Consider the following 24744-nt stretch of genomic DNA (forward strand, 5'->3'; position numbering starts at 1 on the left):
ACCAGGACAAAATCATTTCGCTTCGGGAAAACAACCATTAAAATTTCAGCGTGTATAGACTTACCTTCAATCTCGACGGGCGGCAGATCGTCGGGTCGTCGGTGTCTGCGGAAGCTCTGCGTGCGGCGCCGCGTCGTGAACGACGGTGTGCGCTTTGGCGTCTTCACCACCTGGTTCAACAAACAACTCATTATTAAAAGTGTAGTGTAAATTGTTCACTTTTCGTTTTGTCTAAATAGAGACAGTGGGACGACATTATTTGCAAAACGACATTTGACACTTTACTAGCAAACGCAAATTCTAAAAAAGACCGTGCTCGTCTTCTCGCTGTCTCTGCAAAAGAGTCCGGCTACGGGCTACATGCTCTTCCCTCTGCCAACCTGGGCACTTTGTTAGACCATACGACACTTTCTGTTCTCATTGGTCTTAGGCTTGGCGCCACAATAAACCAGCCTCACCGTTGCCACTGCGGTGACTGCGTTGACGCCTTCGGCCACCATGGGCTCTCCTGTTCGAGAAGCGCTGGACGCTTCTCCCGCCATAGTACTCTTAACGACATCATCCGGAGGTCCCTTGCCACCGCCCATGTGCCAGCTGTACTAGAACCTATTGGTTTGGCACGTAGCGATGGCAAGAGACCTGATGGTATGACGCTCGTACCGTGGAAGATGGGCAGGTCGCTTGTTTGGGATGCAACTTGTGTAGACACTTTAGCTGCATCCCACATTCAGGCGACCTCCTCTATGGCGGGTGCAGCGGCCATCAGCGCCGAACAGGCCAAGAGGCGCAAATATGAAAACCTCGATGGGAGCTTCGTATTCGTGCCTTTGGTGTGGAGACCTTGGGGCCGTGGGGCCCGGGGGCTCGAGCTCTTTTTGAAGAAATTGCGAAAAGAGTTACCGAGTCAACCGGGGACCCGAGAGCTGGCAGCTACCTTGGTCAAAGAATTAGTTTGGCCATCCAAAGGGGTAATGCTGCCAGCATCTTGGGTACAGTGCCTCGCTGCGGTGGTCTCGATGAGGTTTTAGATTTAATTTAATTTATTTTAGTTCTAATTTAATGTTGTTTTTTTTTAGATTTAAGTTTATTAATAGTTTATTTAATAGAAAACGGTTAAATTTGAAAAAAATATATATATAAGTAATATGTATATTAATATATGTATATTAAAACTTTCACATTTAATAAAAATAAATAAATAAATATGTCGGAGATACTCGGCAGTAATCGGGACGCAAACGTTGTCTAGTGGCGTTGATCGAGTCTACGCATTATGACACAATCTGGGTTACCATGGACACGTAAGAAAAACAATATGGTTTCAAGATGGTAAGAGAAACGACTTGTGTACTTGTGTAGAATCGTATCCCGCGTTCCTATTAAGCCAACATAATAACCCTGTAGATAAACGCCCAATAGAAGGAAATACGACGATCCTAGAGCTCTCTGCCGACTAATAAATAAAAATTATACAGGGTACCAGAACGCTAGCAAAAACTATGCGTTATTGTTATCAGTACCATTATTATAAATCGTTGATTTTCCGGGATAAAAAGTAGCCTATATCACTCTCTAGGTTTTTGGCTATACCCATGCAAATCACGTCGATCCATTGCTCCGTTGCGACGTGATTGAAGGACAAACCAACAAAACACACTTTCGCATTTATAATAGGGGTAGTGATGTGAAAACCACCACGTGGTTGGCAACCACGAACAAAAACCTACGGAACTAAAAATATAATGTGTGAGGGTGTACATATGTTTAATAGCTTACCTGAAGTGATAAAACAGACTAAAACCATTGTTGAATTTTAGAATAGGCTAAAGAAATATGTTGCGGACAATATTGTTTAACTAGAACTTGTAATTTGCATTAAATTGAAATAGTTAATAAGTTAGATAAAAAAATATTATAATTAGGTATAGACATAGTTAAGTATTGGGGCCGATTCTCTTGTACACAATCTCTAAACTAAACTAAATTAACAGGTCTAAATCTAGTGCTATCCTTTTCCGCAAGCAATATTATGAAAGGGATAGCAATAGATTTAGACTTGCCATTTTAGTTTAGTTTAGAGATTGTGTACAAAGGAATTAGCCCCAATATTATAGTAAAATTTAAAATTGAATTTGTAATGCATGCGTCTGTGTTAGTAGTTACTAAAATGTATATATAATTAATCTTAATTTAAGTGAACAATGTGGCCAATTCTCTTGTACACAATCTCTAAATTAAACTAACATTGGCCCCGATTCTCTAGTCTCTCTCTAAACTAAATTTAGAGTATCTGCATCCTTTTCTTTTTACTAATGCTAAAAAAGGAACGGAACATGACTTCCACATTTAAATGACGAATTTAAATTATTCTTTAAAAAAACAAAAAAAAACTCTAAATTTTAGTGCACAATACAAATTTAAACAGTAGGTTCGCGAGTGCGTGCTAAAATCGCGAGTTTTACCATCTAAAAATTAAATTTAGAAATGTCAAACTGCTTCTGTCCTTTTCATATTACAATAGTAAGAAGAGGGTGCGAATACTCTAAAATTAGGTTGTGCTTAGAATCGGTGCCATTGCACGTCTAAATCTATTGCTATCCCTTTCATAATGTTGCTTGCGAAAAAGGATAGCACTAGATTTATTCCTGTTAATTTAGTTTAGTTTAGAGATAGTGTACAAGAAAATCGGCCCCAGTATGTTCTTTTTGAGAATAAATTCTTTAAACCGAAAAGCTTGAATAAGTAGAGTACGCACGCTCATGCTCTCTGCGCGCTTGACGTTAGGCTCCGGCTTGGGGAGGCGCTCGAACTGCGGCGCCGGGCTGAGGGCCTCCTCAGACGCCGCAGTCGCTATGCTGCTCACTCCACCAGTACTGAGTTGGCGCTCCACCTACAACACCAAATTCATAGCCTTGCCTTTACACAAGTTTAAAAAATGTGTTAAAAGTATGCTCCTAAAAAAAGCATATTATACAGTCGCAGACTATGTAAACGATAAAATTTTTTACAAAAAAAATAAAAACCGACTTCGTTACACAAACACTAAAAATTGAAAAATAATTTAATTTATTACCGAATGTTATGTATACAAGAGTTAATATAGTTCCATAATAATATTTTTTGGTGCCGGTGCCAATTAGCTTTAGCTGCGCGAATTGTCTAGACTTCATATTTTTATGAGACTCCACAATGGCACCTCATTGGCACCGACCCCAAAAAATATTATTATGGAACTATATTAACTCTTGTATACATAACATTCGGTAATAAATTAAATTATTTTTCAATTTTTAGTGTTTGTGTAACGAAGTCGGTTTTTATTTTTTTTGTAAAAATTTTTTATTTCACAATTTTTAGTAGCTCCATGGAATTATGCTATGATTGGTTAAAAATCTACTGTTAACTAAGCTATTACACTGATCGCGAGCAATTTACTCTTATCCGTTGAGGAGTTCCAGTATCTATCTTCGAAGATGTTCATCAGATCTTCACCAAACTTAAATGGGACCAACTTTGAAGTATACCCTTTCAAACAAAAAAAGAATTTTCAAAATCGGTCCAGGCGTCATCGAGTAATCGGGGAACATACTTAAAAAAAAAAAAAAAAAAAAAAAAGATTCCGACGAATTGAGAACCTCCTCCTTTTTTTGAAGTCGGTTAAAAAAGCTTGGATTTGACTCGCTCCAGCAATGCACGGAACTGCAATGGCTTGTATAGTACGGTATAATAACATTGTAAATTGAAAAATTAAGAATTAAAAAGAGCAACCGCCGAGTTTCTTGCTGGTTCTTCTCGGTAGGAACGGCATTCCGAACCAGTGGTAAATTAAAACTACCTGACTATTCATAAGCACTTTTAAAAAGTTTACATGAATAAAAAAACATTCTATTCTATTCTATTCTATAGATAGAAAACTTTATTGTACACATCATCAATCGATAGTCCACTGCTGGACATAGGTCTCTTGTAGGGACTTCCACACGTAACGGTATTGCGCCGCCGCCATCCAGCGGCTCCCTGCGACCCGTTTGATGTCGTCCGTGCCAACTATTACTAAGCCTCCGCTGTCAACCCATACGACCGTCCGTCCATCTGTCTGTCAGCGAGCAGTATCTCGTGAACTAATAGGTAGAGAGTTGAAATTTTCACAGAATGTGTATTTATTTATATTGCCATTAAAACAACAAATAATAAAAAATTTAAAAATGGCCGTCATGAAAATTAAAAAGTTTTATTTCTTATAGGATGGTAAGGAACCCTTCGTGTGCGAGTCCGAGTCACACTTGGCCGATTTTTCTTTTGGATTGTTTTCAGCTTTGAAGGTTTCTCAATAAAATACTGTTATAGGAAAATAAAATAAAAAACGAAAATCGAACCTGCATCCCCTGCATCTGCTGTTGCTCCTGCAGCTCATTCTCTCTTCTCCTCTCTTCCGTGATCCTCTCCATCTCTCTCCTCTTCACCTGCTGCAGCCTCTCCACTTCTTGCCGCTCTGCGTGTCTCCTGCGCGCCGCTTCTTCCTCGTCCCTCTGCTCTTTGAATGCTCTTTCGATCTGGAAAAGGATTTTAGATTTAGCCCAATAGCTCAACGGCAAAATCTTATAAACATATAAAAGGAAAAGGTGAAGTTGACTGACTGATTGACTGATCTATCAACGCACAGCTCAAACTACTGGACGGATCGGGCTGAAATTTGGCATGCAGATAGCTATTATGACGTAGCCATCCGCTAAGAAAGGATTCTTGAAAATTAAACCCAATTTAGACTTAAGGTTTATTATTTAGAATTTAAGGTTTATTATTTAGAACATAAGGTTTATCATTTAGAACTTAAGGTTTATCATTTAGAACTTAAGGATTATCATAACTGGTTACTGTATTATGGAACTCACCAGGGTGATTCTCCTGAGCGCAAGGAACTTCTCTTTCTGCGCGTCGATGGTTTCCTCCAGATCGCGGTGTCTGTTGATCAGCTCCTCCGTCTGCGCCAAGTTCTCGCCGTACTTGCCGTCGCGGACCAGCGGCACTCTGGGAAAATTGAGATACATTCATTTTCTAGCTCTTCAATTGAATCTCCCTGCATTGGCAGACATACAAATTTTTATTTTTATTTTATTGCGAGATACAGGCTTGCGCTTGACAACATTCATCTATCTAAATATATAAAAGGTAAAGGTGACTGACTGACTGACTGATCTATCAACGCACTGCTCAAACTACTGGACGGATCGGGCTGAAATTTAGCATGCAGAAAGCTATTATGACGTAGGCATCCGCTAAGAAGGGATTTTTGAAAATTCAACTGCTAAGGGAGCGAATTAGAGGTTTGAAGTTTGTGTAGTCCACGCGGACGAAGTCGCGAGCATAAGCTAGTCTAAATATATAAAAGCAAAAATGATTGACTGATCTATCAACGCACAGCTCAAACTACTGGACAGATCGAGCAAAAATTTGCCATGCAGATAGCTATTATGACGTAGGTATCCGCTAAGAAAGGATTTTTGAAAATTCAACCCCTAAAGAGCTTAAGCTAGTGCTTAATAAAAAGATGTCTAGCTTAGCACTTGTTTGAAGATGCCCATTCACTCTTGCCAACTTTCAGAAACGTTGAGCAAAATCTCGTTTGACATTGGTTGGTTCTGCATTGCTGCTTCACTGAGTAATATTTAAAAAAACAAATCGCAGAAAACCTTATTACAGATAAGTGTCAAATGAGCTCGGTGGCTATCAATCAATGATAAGCACAATACCTGCTAGTGATCCATTGGTCCAGCGCCTCAGCATCCCTCAGGAACAGCAGAGCATCCAGATGATGGTCGTAGATGCGAGCGCGCGCCTTCCACACGCCGTCCAACGTGGCGCGCCGCGACCTCAGCGTGGATATGCGTGTCTCCACCTCTTGGGACATGAAGTGACCTTCCCGGACCAGTTTCTCTCCTGAGGAAAACAATTAAAAAAAATTTGAGAAAAAAAAGTTTAAAGGTACCCACCCAGCTGCTGAGATATCTCAACGAGCATCAGCTGATCAGCTGGTGATCTTCTTATATATCTCACGCACCGCTGGGCGGAAGCCATTGATAGCAAGGGAGAGGCCCTGGCGGTCAGTCTTGATATTGCAAAAGCCTTTGATAGGGTTTGGCATGGGACACTATTCTATCGAAACTATCATCTTACGGACTACCAGTGAAGCTGTGTAATTGGGTCGCCAGCTTCCTTAATGTTCGCACCATCAAAGTCGCTGTCGATGGCTTTTACTCGGTACTCAAACCCATCAATGCTGGCGTCCCACAGGGCTTGGTGCTGTCACCCACACTGTTCCTACTGCATATCAATGACATGTTGCATGACAACAACATCCATTGCTATTTTTTATTTTTTATTTTTTCTTCTTATCTTATTAGAACGGCAGTGCCACTTACACTAACTAGATAATTAATAATAAATTTAAATACAAATAAAGGTACAAGAAAAAAGACATAAAATACAAAACGATAAAAAATCAAAGGATTTTGATAGATAGATAGATAGAAATACTTTATTGCACACAAAAAATATTACATAACTATTACAAAAAACTAAAACTAAAAAATAATTGTATGCAAAGGCGGCCTTATTGCTCACAGCAATCTCTACCAGGCAACCTTTGGTGAAAGGAGAAACTAGGTGTGTAGGATAGTACTTACACGCAATACAGAAAAATGAAGTAGTATAATATTATATAATATAATTAACTATTTCAGTAATACATACATAACTATTATAAATATCAATATATATACAATCCATAATAGAAATACATATATATATATATAACTACATATATTATAAAAGACATACATATTATACATATGATCGAATAAATTAACTATTATGGCATCGATAAGTATAGTTCTTTAAGACGATTTTTGAATATGGGCAAGGATTTCGAATCCCGGATATTTTTGGGCAGAGCATTCCACAGTTGTACAACATATACTGTAAAAGATTTCCCGTAGAATTTTGTGCAGTTACGTGGGGTTTGGAGTTTGTTATCTGTGGATGAGCGCAACTTCCTGTCGCGATAGGCAGCACCAAGAAAAGTGAAGCGATCTTTAAGGTACGAAGGAGTGTGGGTTTGTTGAGTGTTGAGTGTGAGTTTGAATATGTATGCGGATGACAGTACGGGTGATGCCCTCTACAAAGGACATACACAGATTTCTCGCGCAGTGCTGGAGGAGTGTAGAGCAAAACTTGTGTCTGACACAGAAACCTGCCAAGGTAAAGTGTAAGAATGGGGTTCACAAAACCTAATGCAATTTAACCCGACAAAATCACAAGTTTGTGCGTTTACCGCCAAAAGACCCCATTTACCTTACCTCTTTTCTTTCAGAGCACTCCCCTCACCCCTTCCAACAGCATTGGGATTCTTGGAGTCCACATTTCGAATGAGGTTCAATTTCAGGATCATCATCATGATCAACCCATCACCGACTCACTACAGAGCACGGGTCTCCTTTCAGAGTGAGAAGGGTTCTAGCCATAGTCTACCAATTGGTAGACTTCACACACCTTTGAGAACATTATGGAGAACTCTCAGGCATGCAGGTTTCCTCACGATGTTTTCCTTCACCGTTAAAGCAAGTGATATTTAATTACTTAAAACGCACATAACTCCGAAAAAATAGAGGTGCGTGCCCGGGATCGAACCCCCGACCTCCGATTAGAAGGCGGACGTCCAAACCACTAGGCTATCACAGCTTTCCTGCTATTTCGGGATCACTTGGAAGGTTAAGCCAAATTAGCCTCTAAATATCTTGGGGTGTTTATCTTTAAAAAAAAAAGTGGTTACCATCAGCGTAGAAGGTCTGGAAGCTCTCGTCCTTGGCGTCCATCTCGGCGGCGATGTCCCGGTGCCGCGCCACGAGCCGCTCCGCCGCCGCCACGTCCGCGCTCAGGTCCGGCGCCGTCACCCGAGCCAGGGTCTCGTTTGTCCACGCCCTGGGGGAAATGGACATTTTTAGGATTCCGTACCTCAAAAGGAAAAGGATTACAGGATCGCTTTGTTGTCTGTCTGTCCGACGTGTCTGTCAAGAAAACCTACAGGATACTTTCCGTTGACCTAGAATCATGAAATTGGGCAGGTAGGTACCTAGGTCTTATGGCAATTGGCAGACATTCGGGGAAAAATCTGAAAACCGTGAATTTGTGGTTACATCACACAAAAAAATTTAAATTGTGGTCATGAACTAATAATTAGTATTTTCAATTTTCGAAGTAAGATAACTATATCAAGTGGGGTATCATATGAAAGGTCTTCACCTGTACATTCTAAAACCGATTTTTATTTATTTTTATGCAGCATAGTTTTTTTTTTTTTTAATAGATATAGCGAGCAAACGAGCAGGCGGGTCACCTGATGTTAAGTGATTACCGCCGCCCATGAACATTTGCAGCACCAGAGGAGCCGCCGATGCGTTGCCGGCCTTTTAGGAATTTTTTGAATTATCGTGCAATATGTCGAAAAATACGTAGTACGGAACCCTCGTTGCACAAGCCTCACTCGCACTCGGGTATAAGCCCAAAATCCGGATACTCACGTAAGTTCCTGGTACTTGTCGAAGTAGGCTTGCAGCTGGTCTGCCAGTTCGAGCTGATGCTCGTTATGTGCCGCCCTATCCTCTAGCGCCGCTAGAGAATCCGTCACGTCTTCCAGTTTTGCCAGAACATGCTCCTTTGCATCTGGGAAGGCTGCGCCCAACCTGTTGAATTAAAAAAATTGTAACTATGGTATAATCACTATACTCATATTATAAACTAGCTTATGCTCGCGACTTCGTCCGCGTGGACTACAAAATTTCAAACCCCTATTTCACCCCCTTAAGAGTTGAATTTTCAAAAATCCTTTCTTAGCGGATGCCTACGTCATAATAGCTATCTGCATGCCAAATTTCAGCCCGATCCGTCCAGTAGTTTGAGCTGTGCGTTGATAGATCAGTCAGTCAGTCAGTCAGTTAGTCAGTCAGTCAGTCAGTCAGTCACCTTTTCCTTTTATATATATAGACTAGCTTATGCTCGCGACTTCGTCCGCGTGGAATCAGGTTTTTAAGAATCTCGTGGGAACTCTTTGTTTTCTCGAAATAAAAGTTTCCCAGAGCCTTAGCTCCGTTAGCCTATGTCACTCTCCAGGTCTTTATCTATACCCATGCAAAAAATCACGTCAATCCGTTGCACGGTTGCGACGTGATTGAAGGACAAACCAACAAACAAACACACTTTCGCATTTACAATAAGGGTACTGAGGTACTGATATGCAACTAGCATGGCCACCTCAGTCCCTCTCGCTCAAGCAGTTGGGAAATGTTATTCCGTATATTTTACGTTCGCTTCGGCTATTGTAGCCTAGTATACTGCAACCCACCATTTCACAATTACTTCAAAAACAACAAAACAACAAAACAAATCAATTATTTCCTTAAAATAATCGAGTCAACATAATCTCACTTCACGTTGTTTGTCAATATTTCACGTACAAATAAATCTAGACAAACAAAAAAACACAGACCACAGTGATAAGGACAAAAAATTATCATTGTGTCACGTTCCAATAAGAGCTTAAATGTATTTAGCTATCTCGCTCTAACAGTAAGAGTCACATTAGGGTTACTTCTACAGGTATTTGTTCTGAGCTGGATGTCGCCCACATAAAAACTAGAAACCTTTCAAGAGTCAAACCTTTCAAGACCAAGGAATCAGGAGCAGTTCCTTACCTCTCTGCCTCCTGAGTCAGATGTTGATGCTGGTCCCGTATAGCCTGGAGATCAGCTCGCAGCGCTCTCAGCTGGTGCAAAGCCCTGAGCAGCTGCAAAGCCGCCTCCTTCTCAGCGACCCACGCGAGGGTTTCTTCCGCGGAGCGGTCGAACTCGTGAACCTGACGAGCTCCAGCCAATGCCTGGTGAGGGAACCATACTTTAAACCTTTGGCCATAAAAACAGTTAACTTATTATTTAAATAAATCCATATCCATACTAATATTAGAAATGCGTAAAGTGTGTCTGTCTGCTAGCTTTTCACGGTTCAACAGCTAAACCGATTTTGATGAAATTCGGCACACAGTTAGCTTACATCCCGGGAAAGAACACCTTTTATCCCGGAAAATCGAAAAATCAAAGAGTTCCCTCGCGATTCTTAAAGGCCCATCCGTTTACCCGATCTATACCAAACGCACGGCAGACGGACGGATGAACGGGCGGACGGACGGCAATAGAAATACACAGTCTGAATATTTCAATTCTCTATCTATTACGATACACGAGATGCAGCCCGGTGATAGACAGACTGACTGCCGTATGGACGGACGGATGAACGGACGGACGGACCGCAATAGAAATACATATTCTAAGAAAATTTAAATTCTCTACCTATTACGGAGGGAGATCGCACGAGCAGCTAGCTGTGAAGAATTCATAGCCACGACCACTCTGTCAAGAGTGACCGATTAAAAAGAAGAAGAAGAAGAAGAAGAAGAAGACGAAGAAGAAGAAGAACCTATTACGGTTCACGAGACAGCCCGCTGACAGACAGACGGACGCACGGAGCTGCGGAAATGTATACCTCTTGTCTTGCTATAGCCAACTCCTTGAGGTCGTCCCACAGTCCGCGGATGTCCTCTATCCTCTGCTTCACTCTGTCTGCTTCTGGCGTGTTCTCTTCTAGCAGCACGTGGCCCGCTTCGCAGACTGCTTCGATGCGGCCCTCGTTGGCTGGAAATATATGTAGGTTTAATTACAAGTTATCGATATAGATCGAATAATAGATCCACTTGCATACTTGTAATAATAATGCAAAAATAATATATGCAAGTTGATATTATAATATCATGGACACCATCGTCCGAGACCAATAAATAATTAATCTAAGTATGCTATCGCCATTAGAAAATACAGTATCGTATCGAGAGTATCATTGTACTTGCATCATACATTATCTTTTATGCGCCCAATGCGCTGTTATTCCCAAGATAAGTAGGTATTTCTTTTAAATATTACTTTCATTATTCATCTTTATGCTGCTTTTTAAAGAAGAGTTATTAGTCCTGCAAATTGCTAATGAGCGTGGCCGCCATTTTAGTGACGTCATCACTATACTGTAGGGCGATTGTCTAAAACCTGCATCAATCATTATTACAATCTCAATTGTTCTGATTGGCTGAATATGTGCGATTCTTGTTGCAACAATGCATTGTGGCCAATAGTGAGCGAGCATTAACCAATCAGAGATGATTGCGATCGTGACATTGTAGCTGTCAAACAACCGCGGTAGGGCCACTGAAGTTTCGTGGACCGTGACGTGGACCACATAGTATACTTTATAACAACACAAACAAGTCTTCCCCACGTGGTAGCGCGAGCGCCATTAGGACATTCAGTACAGATCAGAGGCCCTACCGCGGTTGTTTGACAGCTACAATGTCACGATCGCAATCATCTCTGATTGGTTAATGCTCGCTCACTATTGGCCACAATGCATTGTTGCAACAAGAATCGCACAAATTCAGCCAATCAGAACAATTGAGATTGTAATAATGATTTTTTTTTTTTTTTTTTAATAGATATAGCGAGCAAGCGAGCAGGCGGGTCACCTGATGTTAAGTGATTACCGCCGCCCATGAACATTTGCAGCACCAGAGGAGCCGCCGATGCGTTGCCGGCCTTTTAGGAATTTGTTGGTTGGTTGTTGGTTGTTTGTTGGTTTGGAATTGGTTGGTGGTTGGTAGGTTTTGTTGGTTGGTTGGTGGTGGAATTGGTTGGTTGATTGATGCAGGTTTTAGACAATCGCCCTACAGTATGTTTGATCGGTGATCGTGCGTGCGTCGATGGTCGCGCGACGAATACTAGACAATATGAACGCATCGCATCAGTGTTTCCATGTACACGGTAATTACCGTAGATGCACCGTAATTCAGCCCTAATCTACCGTCAAGGTAATATGGCCATTACCTTGACCGTGTCACCGTAATACAAAATCACGTTAAAAATTCATAATATACTGCGTAATAGTAGTATTTCGTCCTTATTCAAGCAATTAGGAAGGAGTAAAATGTAAAACTAATGAGATTTAACAAAATATTAATATGAATAAATCCGTATATGAAAAAGATATTGCTATGCTAGGAGAGTCAGATTCAGAATAATATTAATAGCTGATTAAAAAGCTAATTCGTGACGTTTTTTCTTTTAAAAATGACACGGTAATTTACACGGTATTCTTTTAGCTAATCCACCGTAATTTAATCTAGAAACACCGTAATTTTAACCCTTGAACACGGTAATTCTCAATTTACATATGGAAACACTGCATCGCATGATCGCGCGGTCTTCAATAGGACATTCAGTAGAACACAGTTAGTTTGAACGCTCGGACGCGCGATCATGTTCGTCGGACGCACGCATCATCGCACGAGCGATGACAATAGGACGGCGCCTTAGCTTCCTCTCCAAGATATAGACTCCTGGAATTAATGTAGAAGCTGGACTCACCATGCAGCTGCGTGAGGAAATTGTCGAAGGCCTGCTGCAGGGTCTCCACGTGCTCCACATCCAGCCCGTACTCCTCGCTGGCAGCCGTGGCCATTTGCTCGCTGATCCATTCCTGAACTTCCTCGCACTCTTGGACGAACCTGGATGAAACATTTTTTATATATAAAACTAGCTGATGCCCACGACTTCGTTTGCGTGGATTTAGGTTTTCAAAAATCTTGACTTGACTACCTCCCTGGCGCAGTGGTGAGCGCTGTGGTCTTATTAGTGGGAGGTCCCGGGTTCGATTCCCGGCAGGGGTTTGGAATTTTATAATTTCTAAATTTCTGGTCTGGTCTGGTGGGAGGCTTCGGCCGTGGCTAGTTACCACCCTACCGGCAAAGCCGTGCCGCCAAGCGATTTAGCGTTCCGGTACGATGCCGTGTAGAAACCAAAGGGGTATGGGTTTAATAAAAACTGCCAATCCCCTTCCAGGTTTGCCCGCTATCATCTTAGACTGCATCATCACTTACCATCAGGTGAGATTGCAGTCAAGGGCTAACTTGTATCTGAATTAAAAAAAAAAAAAATATCCCGTGGGAACTCGTCGATTTGCCGGTATAAAAAGTAGCCTATGTCACTCTCCAGGTCTTTGACTACACCCACGCAAAAAATCAAGTCAACCCGTTGCGACGTAATTGAAGGACAAACTAACACACTTTTGTATTTAAAATAAGGGTACTGATACTGTCATCAACTCATCACAGACCACCACCTATAGACGTCTATTAGCCGAACACCCCCGATCGCCAAGCTTAGGCAGTTGCTTAGCATAAAAGTCGGCCCACGCCCGTTCAGTACCCTCATTCCGCACATTGTCTTGATTACGTCACTTTTGAGTCCACCAATCACAACAAAGCATTCTCCCCTGTCCCCCGCCGGAGCGTGCAGGTGCCAGGCCGGCACCACGGAGAAGCAGCAGCGGAGATCACAGCTATGTTAGTGACGTCTAGCCCCCAAGGGGGGAGAGTGAGCATAAGGGACAAGGAAGAGACAAAATAATTTGTAGGGAGTCAAGAAGGCGCCCCGGGAAAATGCCAAGAGCAAGTACCGAACGGGCGCCCTCCCGCGATTCGGCCCATATAACCGAGAGGTTGGTGGGGCCATGGGAGGTGGAGGGTTGTCCCCCGCCAATATTTTACGATTTTATCTTCATGCAAAACCTTGTATATGCGTACTCCTGGGGTTGAATTCTCTATAACTGTCATTAAATTAAGTATGGGTGGAGTGTAAGAGATAGTTGTAGAGTCGATTGGAGCGCCACATGTACTTCACTGAATTTCGCTTGAACGTATAGAAACCAAACGGGTTTAATAAAAACTGCCATACCCCTTCCAGGTTAGCCGGCTTCCATCTTAGACTGCATCGCCACTTACCACCAGGTGAGACTGTAGTCGAGAGCTTCATAATCATAATCATTTATTTATTTTGCTCAGATATGGTAGGGACATGAATATTACAGTAGATTTCGGGTATAACGACGATGAAGGGACCACTCTATTTTCGTCGCTATAGCCACATGAATGTATGCTTTAAATTCAAGGGACTTAGATTTAACGTCGCTATAGGTAAATGGTCACTACAACCAGTGGCGTGCAGGTCATAGAGGCATAAAAGCACTGCTTACCTAGTTGAAATGGCTATGTGCTCGTTTTTCATGATGACCTGTCATTAAATAGGTAGTTAGCTAACTAATGCTTACCCAAGTAACACAAAACTGCATTATAAGATGTCACATGAGGTCCACATCGGTACTTTAAGCGTTTATGAAGAGTTATTAGAGTCCACCGTCACTGCACAAGCCTAATATTACGCTTTCGCCTGTATATTGACTTTATTAAGCACCACGAAGGCACCGCTGTAATGCTGCGAGCGTTACTAGCAGGTGCACAGGTCATGTTATTCAGCTATTAGCAATTTTTAGCACTGTCAGCTATAATAAAGTACATTTGTGGACTCTAACTCAGCTATTTTCTGAATAAAAGGTCACAAGTGTATCTAGATATAGGTTGAAACCCTGTGCACGCCACTGACTACAACCAAGGTCGTAATAAATGAAATCCACTGTATTTACATGGAGTCTTAAAAATTAGGTAATCAGTAAATTGTATCCTGCCAAGCATGGCAGGATATGCGACAATTTACTTCAACAACTTACTTGAAATATTTCAAGCTCTGCTGCAGCCGCTGCTGGCGTTTAGCTGATAGAAGCTTCATCTCTTCGTAGGACGCTTTGAGCTCGTCCAGCTTCTTGCTCACTTGCTCGTCCTCGGACGCTCGCTCCTGCACAGAATGAAACATGCTGTTTTGTTATATAACGACTTTTGTTATGTTATATAATAAAAGTCGTTATATAAGTTTTGTTATATAACGTTTTGTTATGACCTGCAGCTCGATCCAGCAACGCACAGGACTGCAAATACTTTTTTATACATGGCATAATATTGTATATCAAACATTTGAAAAGAGCAACCGCCGAGTTTCTTCCTGGTTCTTCTAGGTAGGAACGGCATTCCGAACCAGTGGTAAATTAAACTAGTTAACGATTCATAAGAACTTGTAATAAGTCTACTTGAATAAAATAAATTCTATTCTATTCTATTCTATTAGTCCAACAGTGGTCGTTCATTGGCAGACGCGGATCTACAAAGTACCTGCAAAGCCTTGTCCAGCTTGGTGAGTGTGGGCAGGAAGGCAGTGAGCTCCCTCTGCTGAGCCTCCAGCCTCCTCATGAGCGCCAGCACCGACTCCTCGTCACGGCCCGCCTCCGCGCCGGTCAGAGCCACGCGTCTGTTCACCACCCAGGCTTCTGCTTCCCAAATTGCCCCTGCCGGGAGTCGAACCCGGGACCACTCACTTAGGAGACACAGCGCCAGGGAAGTCGTCAATTGAAACGAAGTAGTGCTAATCACGCCGCCTTACTGACACAGGATACGAGAATCTAATGGAGAGAGAGAGGCAGAGAACTAGGGAAGTTGGGAGAGGGGAGAGGATGGAAAGGAGTGGAATGGGAGAAGGAGGGAGGTTAAGTACCTGGAAAGCCTTGTTCAGCTTGGTGAGTGTGGGCAGGAAGGCAGTGAGCTCCCTCTGCTGAGCTTCCAGCCTCCTCATGAGCGCCAGCACCGACTCCTCGTCACGGCCCGCCTCCGCGCCGGTCAGAGCCACGCGTCTCTCCGCCAACCACGCTTCTGCTTCCCAGATCTCGTTTAGCAACTGGGAGCAATTACCATGAAATTAGCAAACTTCAACCAGATTCATTCAAATGGAAAAGGGTGTTTTTTTTTTATAAAGAATATTAGCCATGTTAAATGACTAATACTTCAAGTCTCAACTCCTCAACCCTGATGATGTAGGGTACAGCACTCCTAAACTATAATGTTTCAGGAACTGCGGATGATGCAAAATTATTTTAGGTACCAAGCATAGGCTACATCATTGAACTTCGGATCCTAACTCCTCAATCCTGATGCTGCAAAGTACTGAAGTCCTAAATCGTGGGGATTTTAAAAAAAATTAAAAAATTTGAATCGACTGTTAGGCGGAACGAAGTTCGCAGGGTCAGCAAGTTGTCAATATATTCCGTAAAATTGAGGAGATTTTATTTGCTGGTACTTGGTAGCCTTTGTTCTACAACCCCCCCCCCCCCCCCCCTGTCAATGCCATTCAAGTGCCAAAAGAGCCTTGAGACCTCGTGTGAGTCATACCTGCAACAGTTCGCACCGTTCCCTCAACGCTGCAGATCTAGCCGTGGCTCTATCTAGGAGTGTCCGTAGAGCGAGTCTCAGGTCTCGGGAGCGCGCCTCCAGCTCGTTCCCGGCGAAGTGTCCGCGTCTAGCGAGAGTCGTCGCGCGGGTGCACACCGCGTTTATTGTGGACTCTCTGGTGACAATAGACAATTTATAATTTTTATGATAGTCTATATATATAAAATTCAAAGTCCTGACTGACATATATATCAACGCACAGCCTAAACCGCTGGTCCTAAAGACATGAAATTTGGAGGGTCTATTCTTTGTAAAGAGTAGGTATCCACTAAGAAAGGATTTTTCGAAATTCCACCCCTAAGTGGGTTAAATGGGGGATGGAAGTTTGTGTGAAAGTCGGTCATTTTTCAAGTTATTTGCATAAAAATTAGTATTTGGGTTTTCGGTCACAAATGAAGAAACACGTGTTTCAGGATTTTTGGAAAATTTTCCCATAAGGGTGGTAAAATAGGGGATGAAAGTTTGTATGGGAAAGTTTTAATTATTGATATTATTAACTTGAAATTTGGAAAGTAGGTTTTTTCTTGAGGTTAGGTGTCAGCTAAGAAACGGCTATGAGAAAATCCCCCCCTAAAGGGATGAATCGGGGGTTGGAAGGTTATATGTGTTATTCGATGCTGTTCAGGGTGCGCGTCCTGATGTTATAATGTTTGTTTCTGAAAAAAAATGCCATATGTTTCCTGTAGGCCACGCGGGCGAAGCCGCGAGCAGAAGCTAGTGTTTTTATATTTTTTTTAATCCATATCAAAAATTGCAGGGATTCGAACCTGGGTAGACTACTAAACATGATCGATCGACGTCCTGATCTGTCGATCAATGTCCTGATCCGTCTATCCAGTAGTCCCTGGCGTTAGGACTGCCAGGTCGAGAGTGGCTGCACTTTCTCCAGGATGAGTCGAACGGACGTCGCGCGAAAGAGGCACCAGCCGCGTACTTTTTTAGAGTTCCCGGAGCCTCTCAATAACGCGCTGAGGAGGGCCACCGAGAGGGGTTTTACATAACCCGATTGGGTATCTTAAGATTTCCCCCTCGAAAAAAAAGATGGCATTAAGGTTGAATTTTCAAAAATCCTTTCTTAGCGGATGCCTACGTCATAATAGCTATCTGCATATCGCATCTCAGCCTGATCCGTCCAATAGTTTAAGCTGTGCGTAGATAGATCGATCAGTCAGTCAGCTTTTCCTTTTATGTTTAGACTAGCGGACCGCCCAGGTGAAATTTAGAAAATCGAGGTGGGGGTTGAATTTCCAAAAATCCTGAAACACGTATTTCTTCATTTGTGACCGAAAACCCAAAAACAGGCAAATAACTTTAAAAATGACGGACTTTTACACAAACTTCCATCCCCCATTTAACCCACTTAAGGGTGGAATTTCAAAAATTCCTTTCTTAGCGGATATCTATTCTTTAAAAAGAACGCACCCTCAAAATTTCATGTCTCTAAGACCAGCGGTTTAGGCTGTGCGTTGATATATGTAAGTCAGTCAATCTGTCAGGATTTTGAATTTCATGGAATTGCTTGAAACGCACATAGCTCCAAAGAGTTAGATGTGCGTTGTATCATGATCCTAAGGGTAGTTTTGAGTAGGAGGGGTTCCTCACCTGGCAATGACTTCTGCTTCGAGAGCCAGGTGCTTCTTGAGCAGCGCCTGCGCTTCTGGCAGCGAAGCGCCAGCCTCGTCAGAACACACAGTCGCTTCGCGCTCCTTCAGCCTGGGGGTGCATTTTAATTTTATTATTTTGCCAACAGATAATCCATACTATAAATACAAAAACTAAATAATAAATATAAATACTATAAATGCAAAAGTGTGTCTGTCTGTCTGCAAGCCTTTCACGGCCCATCCGTTCAAGCGATTGTAACGAAAGGAGATCGCCCGTGAACGGGCCCTCTTTTGTGGCGTCGCGTCGTGTCAAAACTTAAATTAATTTTTATTTAAATGTGTTATTTTTTTACGATTATGTTTTATAACGACTTTTTTTCACTATATTATTGAAAATATCCACAATTACAGTTAGAATCGTAAACATGCATTTATTTTGAAGAAGTATTAATTAAATATAACCTCAATATCAGCAATATAAAAAATAAGATTTCTTTATAACCAGGGTGAATAAATAGAAATCGTTTGCAGAATATAAAGAGTTAATTATTTGTCTACAAAATAAAATTAAAACCATGGTGACATAACAATTATATTAGGGGGGGGCCCAAAGCTCCTAAGAAAATGGGCAATCTCTTTTGATACAGAGATAGCTTGCATCCCGGGGAAGGACATAGGCTACTTTTTATCCCGCAAAATTGAAGAGTTCCCACAGGATTTTCAAAAACCTAATTCCACGCGGACGAAGTAGCGGGTATCAGCTAGTAATATTATAAATGCAAAAGTGCGTCTGTCAGTCTGCAAGCTTTTCACGGCCCAACAGTTTAACCTCGATAGCTCAACCGGTAAAGGAGTGGACTGAAAACCGAAAGGTCGACGGTTCAAACCCCGCCCGTTGCACTATTGTCGTACCTACTCCTAGCACAATCCTGACGCTTAGTTGGAGAGGAAAGGGAAATATTAGTCATTTAACATGGCTAATATTCTTTAAAAAAAAAAAAAAAAATGGTCAAAGGAGCGGACTGCAAACCGAAAGGTCGCCGGTGCAAACCCCACCCGTTGCACTATAGTCGTACCTACTCCTAGTACAAGGCTATTTGCCCTAATGTATATCGTAATATTTTTTTTTTTTTAATATTACAATAAAACTTAAAGCTAGCCTTATCTAATTACTATATAAATCATGACCGCGTGGAATGGTGCCAAGAATACTGGCTGCATTTCCGCGCTGGACAGCCAGGCTGATCCGTTGCGCAAAAAATGAGCCAGCCCTTCTGTCACCAGATGAGGCTATTAATCGCGGTGAAATGTCTCGTAAAATTTTTTTAGCACTAAGACTCCATGGCCCCAGGGTCTCCACGGCAAACGGCACAAAAATGTAACTCTCTATAAGAGAGGCATACTTGCGCCGCTTGCCGTTTTCAGCTGTTTCTGCTGCGGCTCCCGGTCTTGATGCTGTCTTCCTGATATGACACGGATGTAATATACAATTAGTATGGATAATAAAGGCGTGACAATCTCACCAGCTCAGCTCCTCGTCAGCGTCCCTCTCCCAGCGATGCAACAACGCTGCGTCCTCCAAGTTGTCGCGACGAATCTGAATGGGCTCCTGCAGCTGACGGTATCTGTCGACGAAGCAATATAACCTCAAAATACCAGATAAAAGTAGTCATAATTTTATTAAATTGAAAGAAACATCAAAAAGAGAAGAGAATAAAGTCTGTGGATGTTAACTTAACTACAGTGCAACAAGGTTCTCTTAGCACTTGAATGACATTGACAGGGGGGCGCTGTTGGAGAACAAAGGCTTAGAATATTCAAACAAGAACAAAGGGGACACTTGACGGCAACGTTAGTTCCGATTTTCGCCACGCGCCAAGATAGCCCTGTCTTGCCTGTGTTATACTAAAACACAATTTTTGACAAGTAACAAAGTAGCTCAGTAATAATTTATAGTCAGGTTATATTGGCCGAATAATCCATCGCCGGCGCACAGAATCGGAAGGGTTTAAGCGTTTGGTAAGGGTTGTCGGCCTTTGTGACTTCGAAGCGCCCATGTCTCGAGCGAGGCTAGTAGGGGTGTAATGGTAACACACTCACCGTTTGACAGCCTGGTCGGCCTTCTCAAGTATCTCCTCAGCCATAAAGTGCTGGTTGTCTGCCAGTTGCTGCGCGTTGTCGGCCAGCTGCGTCGCCGTGTCGGCCTTCGCCGCCACCGCGGCTTCCAGCCGCCCGTGCCTCTTGAGCAACGCTTGCACTGACGACAGGTCTTTGCCTGAAACAGACAGTAAATTTTCAAAAGTTCTGGCATCGACCAAAATAGTTGTCGGTTAGATAAGCAAGTAGTTCACTTATTTGGTACTTTGACGTATTTGAGCGCAGATCTACTTGATCTGAGAGGAAAACAAATAAATGTGGATGTAATTGACAGTAAAGCCGTTTGTGCACTCATCCGTGAAATCACGAATTCATACAAATACGTAATCGAATGAGTACGTATTTGTATGACGGCCACTTCGAACAATCACGGATACGTGACGGATACGAACCGAATACGGATGAGTGCACAAAGGCCCTAAGAGTGTGTAGATGTATCAGTGAATGGCTATTTAAGTATTTACGTTTAACCCACATACGCACACACGAGTGAGTGCGTGTGAGAATGGGTGCGTGTGTGTGGGGTGTCCCCCCTCCGCATACCCCGATTGACATCTCGGTTTATACGTTCATGGGTGGGTATTTTTAACCGACTTCCAAAAAGGAGGTGGTTCTCAATTGGGCCCGTTTTTTTTGCTACTTTTTTATATGTATGAACATCGATTTTTCCAGGTTTCTGGACCGATTTGTTAATGGGTGCGACGGTATGTGGGTGCGTCCGTGTGTGGGTGCATACCATGGTCCTCGCTGAGCAGCTGGGACTCCACGTCGTCAAGCCAGGCAGTGAAGTCGTCCAAGCCGCGCAGGTACACTCGCGCCTGGTACGCCTCTTGTAAACGATCGCGACGCAACTTTGCGGCTGACTGTACACAAAGATATTGTGATAAAATAAGAGCCAAGGGAAATAAAAGGATGTAGATTGTAGATACTAAGAAATACGCCAATCAAACAAGACGCGTAAATTTTGAGAAAGGATTCACCCTATAGACTCTGTGTTAAGTGTCAGAAATAAAGTAACTAGAGCAAATATGGGGCGAGCCCTTTTTCAAAATTTACGCACTATCGTTTAATGTTGTCACTTTTTGGCAATCATATTATTCTGTTGCCAAAAAGTAACAGGGCCTTAGTTTCTAAAATAAATCTGATAAATCAAAGTTTTCTAAGTATTAAAAAAGCACGTAAAATATTACTGTTGACACCACCATAATTCACATGTCTATACATGAACATTAAAATAAAATAAAAATCTTTTTTATTCGAATAAACTTTTACAAGTACTTTCGAATAGTCGGTCGGATGCATCTACCACTGGTTCCATTTACCTACCATCCTACCATTAATTATAGTACAACACCACGCCCGGTAGAGTGTCTTATAGTCAAAAAACTCGAATAAAAATGGTCCACCATGGTGAAATGTGAAAAGGTTTCATTAAATTTAAAAACAGTTAAATATCCAAAAACAATTTAAAAACTGCAAATTATGTGAGTTAACGATTACCGAAAGTCAAACAAATCTGTTACCCACTGAGGAGTGGCCATGGATTCCTCCCACCTCATCAGTCATCATACGAATAAGGTCTGGTGGGCTTCGGCCGTGGCTAGTTACCACCCTACCGGCAAAGCCGTGCCGCCAAGCGATTTAGCGTTCCGGTACGATGCCGTGTAGAAACCAAAGGGGTATGGGTTTAATAAAAACTGCCATACGCCTTCCAGGTTAGCCCGCTATCATCTTAGACTGCATCATCACTTACCATCAGGTGAGATTGCAGTCAAGGGCTAACTTGTATCTGAATAAATAAAAAAAAGGTAATAAAACATACCATAAGGTCTCTCCACAGGTTCTCCAAGTCCTCCACATGTCTAGCGATCTCCTGAGATGCGTAGTGTTCGGCTTCTGTACAATAAAGAATTTTTTTAAATCAAAAAACCAGCCAAGTGCGAGTCAGGCTCGCGCAACGAGGGGTCCGTACTACAGTTTTTAAAAAATCTGTTTTAAAATGCACTGGTGAAGCCCTTTCATATGATACCCCACTTGGTATAGTTATCTTACTTCGAAAATTGAAAATACTAATTATTATCAGTTCATGACCACAATTTAATTTTTTTGTGTGATGTAACCACAAATTCACGGTTTCAGATTTTCCTCCTTATGTCTGCTATAGAATAGAATAGAATAGAATAGAATGTTTTTTTATTCATGTAAACTTTTTAAAAGTGCTTATGAATAGTCAGGTAGTTTTAATTTACCACTGGTTCGGAATGCCGTTCCTACCGAGAAGAACCAGCAAGAAACTCGGCGGTTGCTCTTTTTAATTTTTCAATTTACAATGTTATTATACCGTACTATATAAGACCTACCTACCTACCTACCTACCAAACTTCATGATCCTAGGGCAACGGGAAGTACCCTGTAGGTTTCTTGACAGACAGACAAAGTGATCCTATAATATAGCGTTCGAATATATCCTGCATATTTTTTTTTTGTTTTTAAAGAATATTAGCCATATTAAATGACTAATATTCCCCTTTCCTCTCCAATTAAGCGTCAGGCTTGTGCTAGGAGTAGGTACGACAATAGTGCAACGGGCGGGATTTGAACCGTCGACCTTTCGGTTTTCAGTCCACTCCTATACCGGTTGAGCTATTGAGGCTCAATATTAGCTAAATAGATTGCTTACCAATAAGATCCTCTCCGGTCGCCGCTACGTCATCTATACGTTTCTTGTTGGCCGCGAGTTCAGACTCGAAGGCCGCATGCTTTTGGATTTTACTCTGAAGGTTCGATAGTTCCCTGTGAAAATGACAAAAGTAAATAAAAAACGGATAAAATATAAATAAATAAAAACTTCAGTCCCTTTATATATTTTTTTTTTTTTTTTTTTTTTTTTATACACTTTATTGCACACAACACAAAGTAAACATTGAAAAAACACAATACAGGATCTTATTCTAATAGATGTAGCATGCAAAGGCGTTTTTGCCGTTGTATAACAGAGGTGTGGCCTAGTTACAACTCGTATCAATCTATTGTTTTTTAAATAGAGATAGCGAGCTAACGAGCAGGCGGGTCACCTGATGTTAAGTGATAACCGCCGCCCATGAACATTTGTAGCACCAGAGGAACCGCCAATGCATTGCCGGGCTTTTAGGAATCTGTTGGTCCGCCCCTTGAATAACCCCATGTTGTAATCTAGTTGGAACACCGCCGATGGGAGTTGGTTCCACAGTTTGCATGTGCGTGGAAAGAAGGATCTGGTACAGCGGACGGTCGAAGTGCACCAGACACCCAGGTGGTGAGGGTGGAATTCCTTACGGTGGCGCGCGGTGCGGTTGTAGAAAAATGAGGGTGGAATGAGGTCAAAAAGCTCTTCAGAGCACTCCCCATTAAAAAGGCGATTGCAATCATTAGGCAACGTTGACCCAAGTCGCTAACTGGATGGTTCTGGATGCATGAACTTTGGAAATCCGAATTAGGCCTTTTCGTTTTTCCTTGCGAAGAGAATGCCGTCGGTCCCGGTTATAATTACTAACATCTACAAAACCTAAAGAGTTCCCGACACGGTTAAGCGGCTTGATGTCAAGCAAACGGCACTTTTCTCATACATCGAACGCTGTCCGAACGTTGTGTCAAGCAAAAATATAAAATCATATCAAACACGTCATTGCTTGACAGCATCAAGCAAACTTTGTAAAGTCAAAATGCTTGACTTAAGCAAAAATCTACGTGCTTGATCTCGGAAGCTCTTAAGAGTTAAAATCTCGTTTTCTTAGTCGAGTTGTATGCTGTATCTGGGACCACACCGCATTATTATCCCAAGAAAATTTCTACTGCTTGATTAATGATTAATGGAAGGTGATTATGTGACTAATCACAGGTTATTATGTGGTTAATGAAAGGTGATTATCTGATAAATGGAGAGGGGTCACGACCCTCAGCAAAGAGGAATACAACGCAAGGAGAAACAGAGTCGTACGATGAGTTCCCTGCGGAACAGACTTACCTGTAGTTAGTATCAGTAGCGATCTGCATCTTGAGTTCGATCCACTCCCGCTCGTGAGTCAGGTCTCGGAGGAACTGGTGCAGTTGTTTCGACTGCTCCAAGCGAATGCCTCTGATGCGACAGCTCTCCTATACAAAAACAAACTAGTCAAGTGCGAGTCGGACTCACACACGAAGGGTTCCGTACCATTGTAACAGAAATAACACTGTTTTTTGTCGTAACCGCAAATTCACGGTTTACGGATTTTTCCCATTTTTTTGTGCTAAAAGACGTTTTCATGATTCCTGGTCAACGGAAATTACCCCATAGGTTTTGATTCCCTTGATGTGTTTTAAAAGACACGACAGACAGTCAGACGGACTGACAGACAGACAACGAAGTTATCTTAAAAGGGTTCCTACATCTCTGGAGATACGGAACCGTAAAAATTACACTTAAACCCATAATGAGGAGCGTTTCGCAGAATTCTTTATATCTCCTAAACCAACTGGCTTGTCCTAAATGCCATTGGGGACTTTTGGGTACACCATCATGGCTACCTATATTCCGAATTTGAACTCTGGGCTGTTGAGTTTTACCACTTACCTTCAAGGAGTCCGCTCGTTTGCTGACAGCGTTGAGTCTGCGCTGTATGTAGGTTTAATGGTAATGGTCACCTACGA

The 24744-nt window shown here is 42.1% G+C and overlaps 1 protein-coding gene across 11 annotated transcripts in view; it reads right to left on the bottom strand.

The window, feature by feature from the left end:
• kst (spectrin beta chain, non-erythrocytic 5 kst) overlaps positions 1 to 24744 on the bottom strand; it is a 157598-nt gene that overhangs the window by 14750 nt on the left and 118104 nt on the right. For all 11 annotated transcript variants that reach the window (XM_069507425.1, XM_069507428.1, XM_069507423.1 and 8 more), the window contains 20 exons: positions 24083 to 24210; positions 22760 to 22872; positions 21902 to 21975; positions 20816 to 20942; positions 20023 to 20197; positions 19446 to 19547; positions 17921 to 18031; positions 16259 to 16433; positions 15588 to 15767; positions 14713 to 14837; positions 12516 to 12655; positions 10591 to 10739; positions 9747 to 9928; positions 8577 to 8738; positions 7829 to 7977; positions 5751 to 5937; positions 4893 to 5028; positions 4377 to 4553; positions 2756 to 2890; positions 65 to 170 (listed from right to left, as the gene is read on the bottom strand). In XM_069507425.1, the coding sequence (XP_069363526.1) occupies positions 65 to 170; positions 2756 to 2890; positions 4377 to 4553; positions 4893 to 5028; positions 5751 to 5937; positions 7829 to 7977; positions 8577 to 8738; positions 9747 to 9928; positions 10591 to 10739; positions 12516 to 12655; positions 14713 to 14837; positions 15588 to 15767; positions 16259 to 16433; positions 17921 to 18031; positions 19446 to 19547; positions 20023 to 20197; positions 20816 to 20942; positions 21902 to 21975; positions 22760 to 22872; positions 24083 to 24210 (2833 nt within the window). The remainder of the gene's footprint in view (positions 1 to 64; positions 171 to 2755; positions 2891 to 4376; positions 4554 to 4892; positions 5029 to 5750; positions 5938 to 7828; positions 7978 to 8576; positions 8739 to 9746; positions 9929 to 10590; positions 10740 to 12515; positions 12656 to 14712; positions 14838 to 15587; positions 15768 to 16258; positions 16434 to 17920; positions 18032 to 19445; positions 19548 to 20022; positions 20198 to 20815; positions 20943 to 21901; positions 21976 to 22759; positions 22873 to 24082; positions 24211 to 24744) is intronic.

Source organism: Maniola hyperantus, chromosome 26, assembly GCF_902806685.2.
Source record: "Maniola hyperantus chromosome 26, iAphHyp1.2, whole genome shotgun sequence".
Taxonomy (NCBI): domain Eukaryota; kingdom Metazoa; phylum Arthropoda; class Insecta; order Lepidoptera; family Nymphalidae; genus Maniola; species Maniola hyperantus.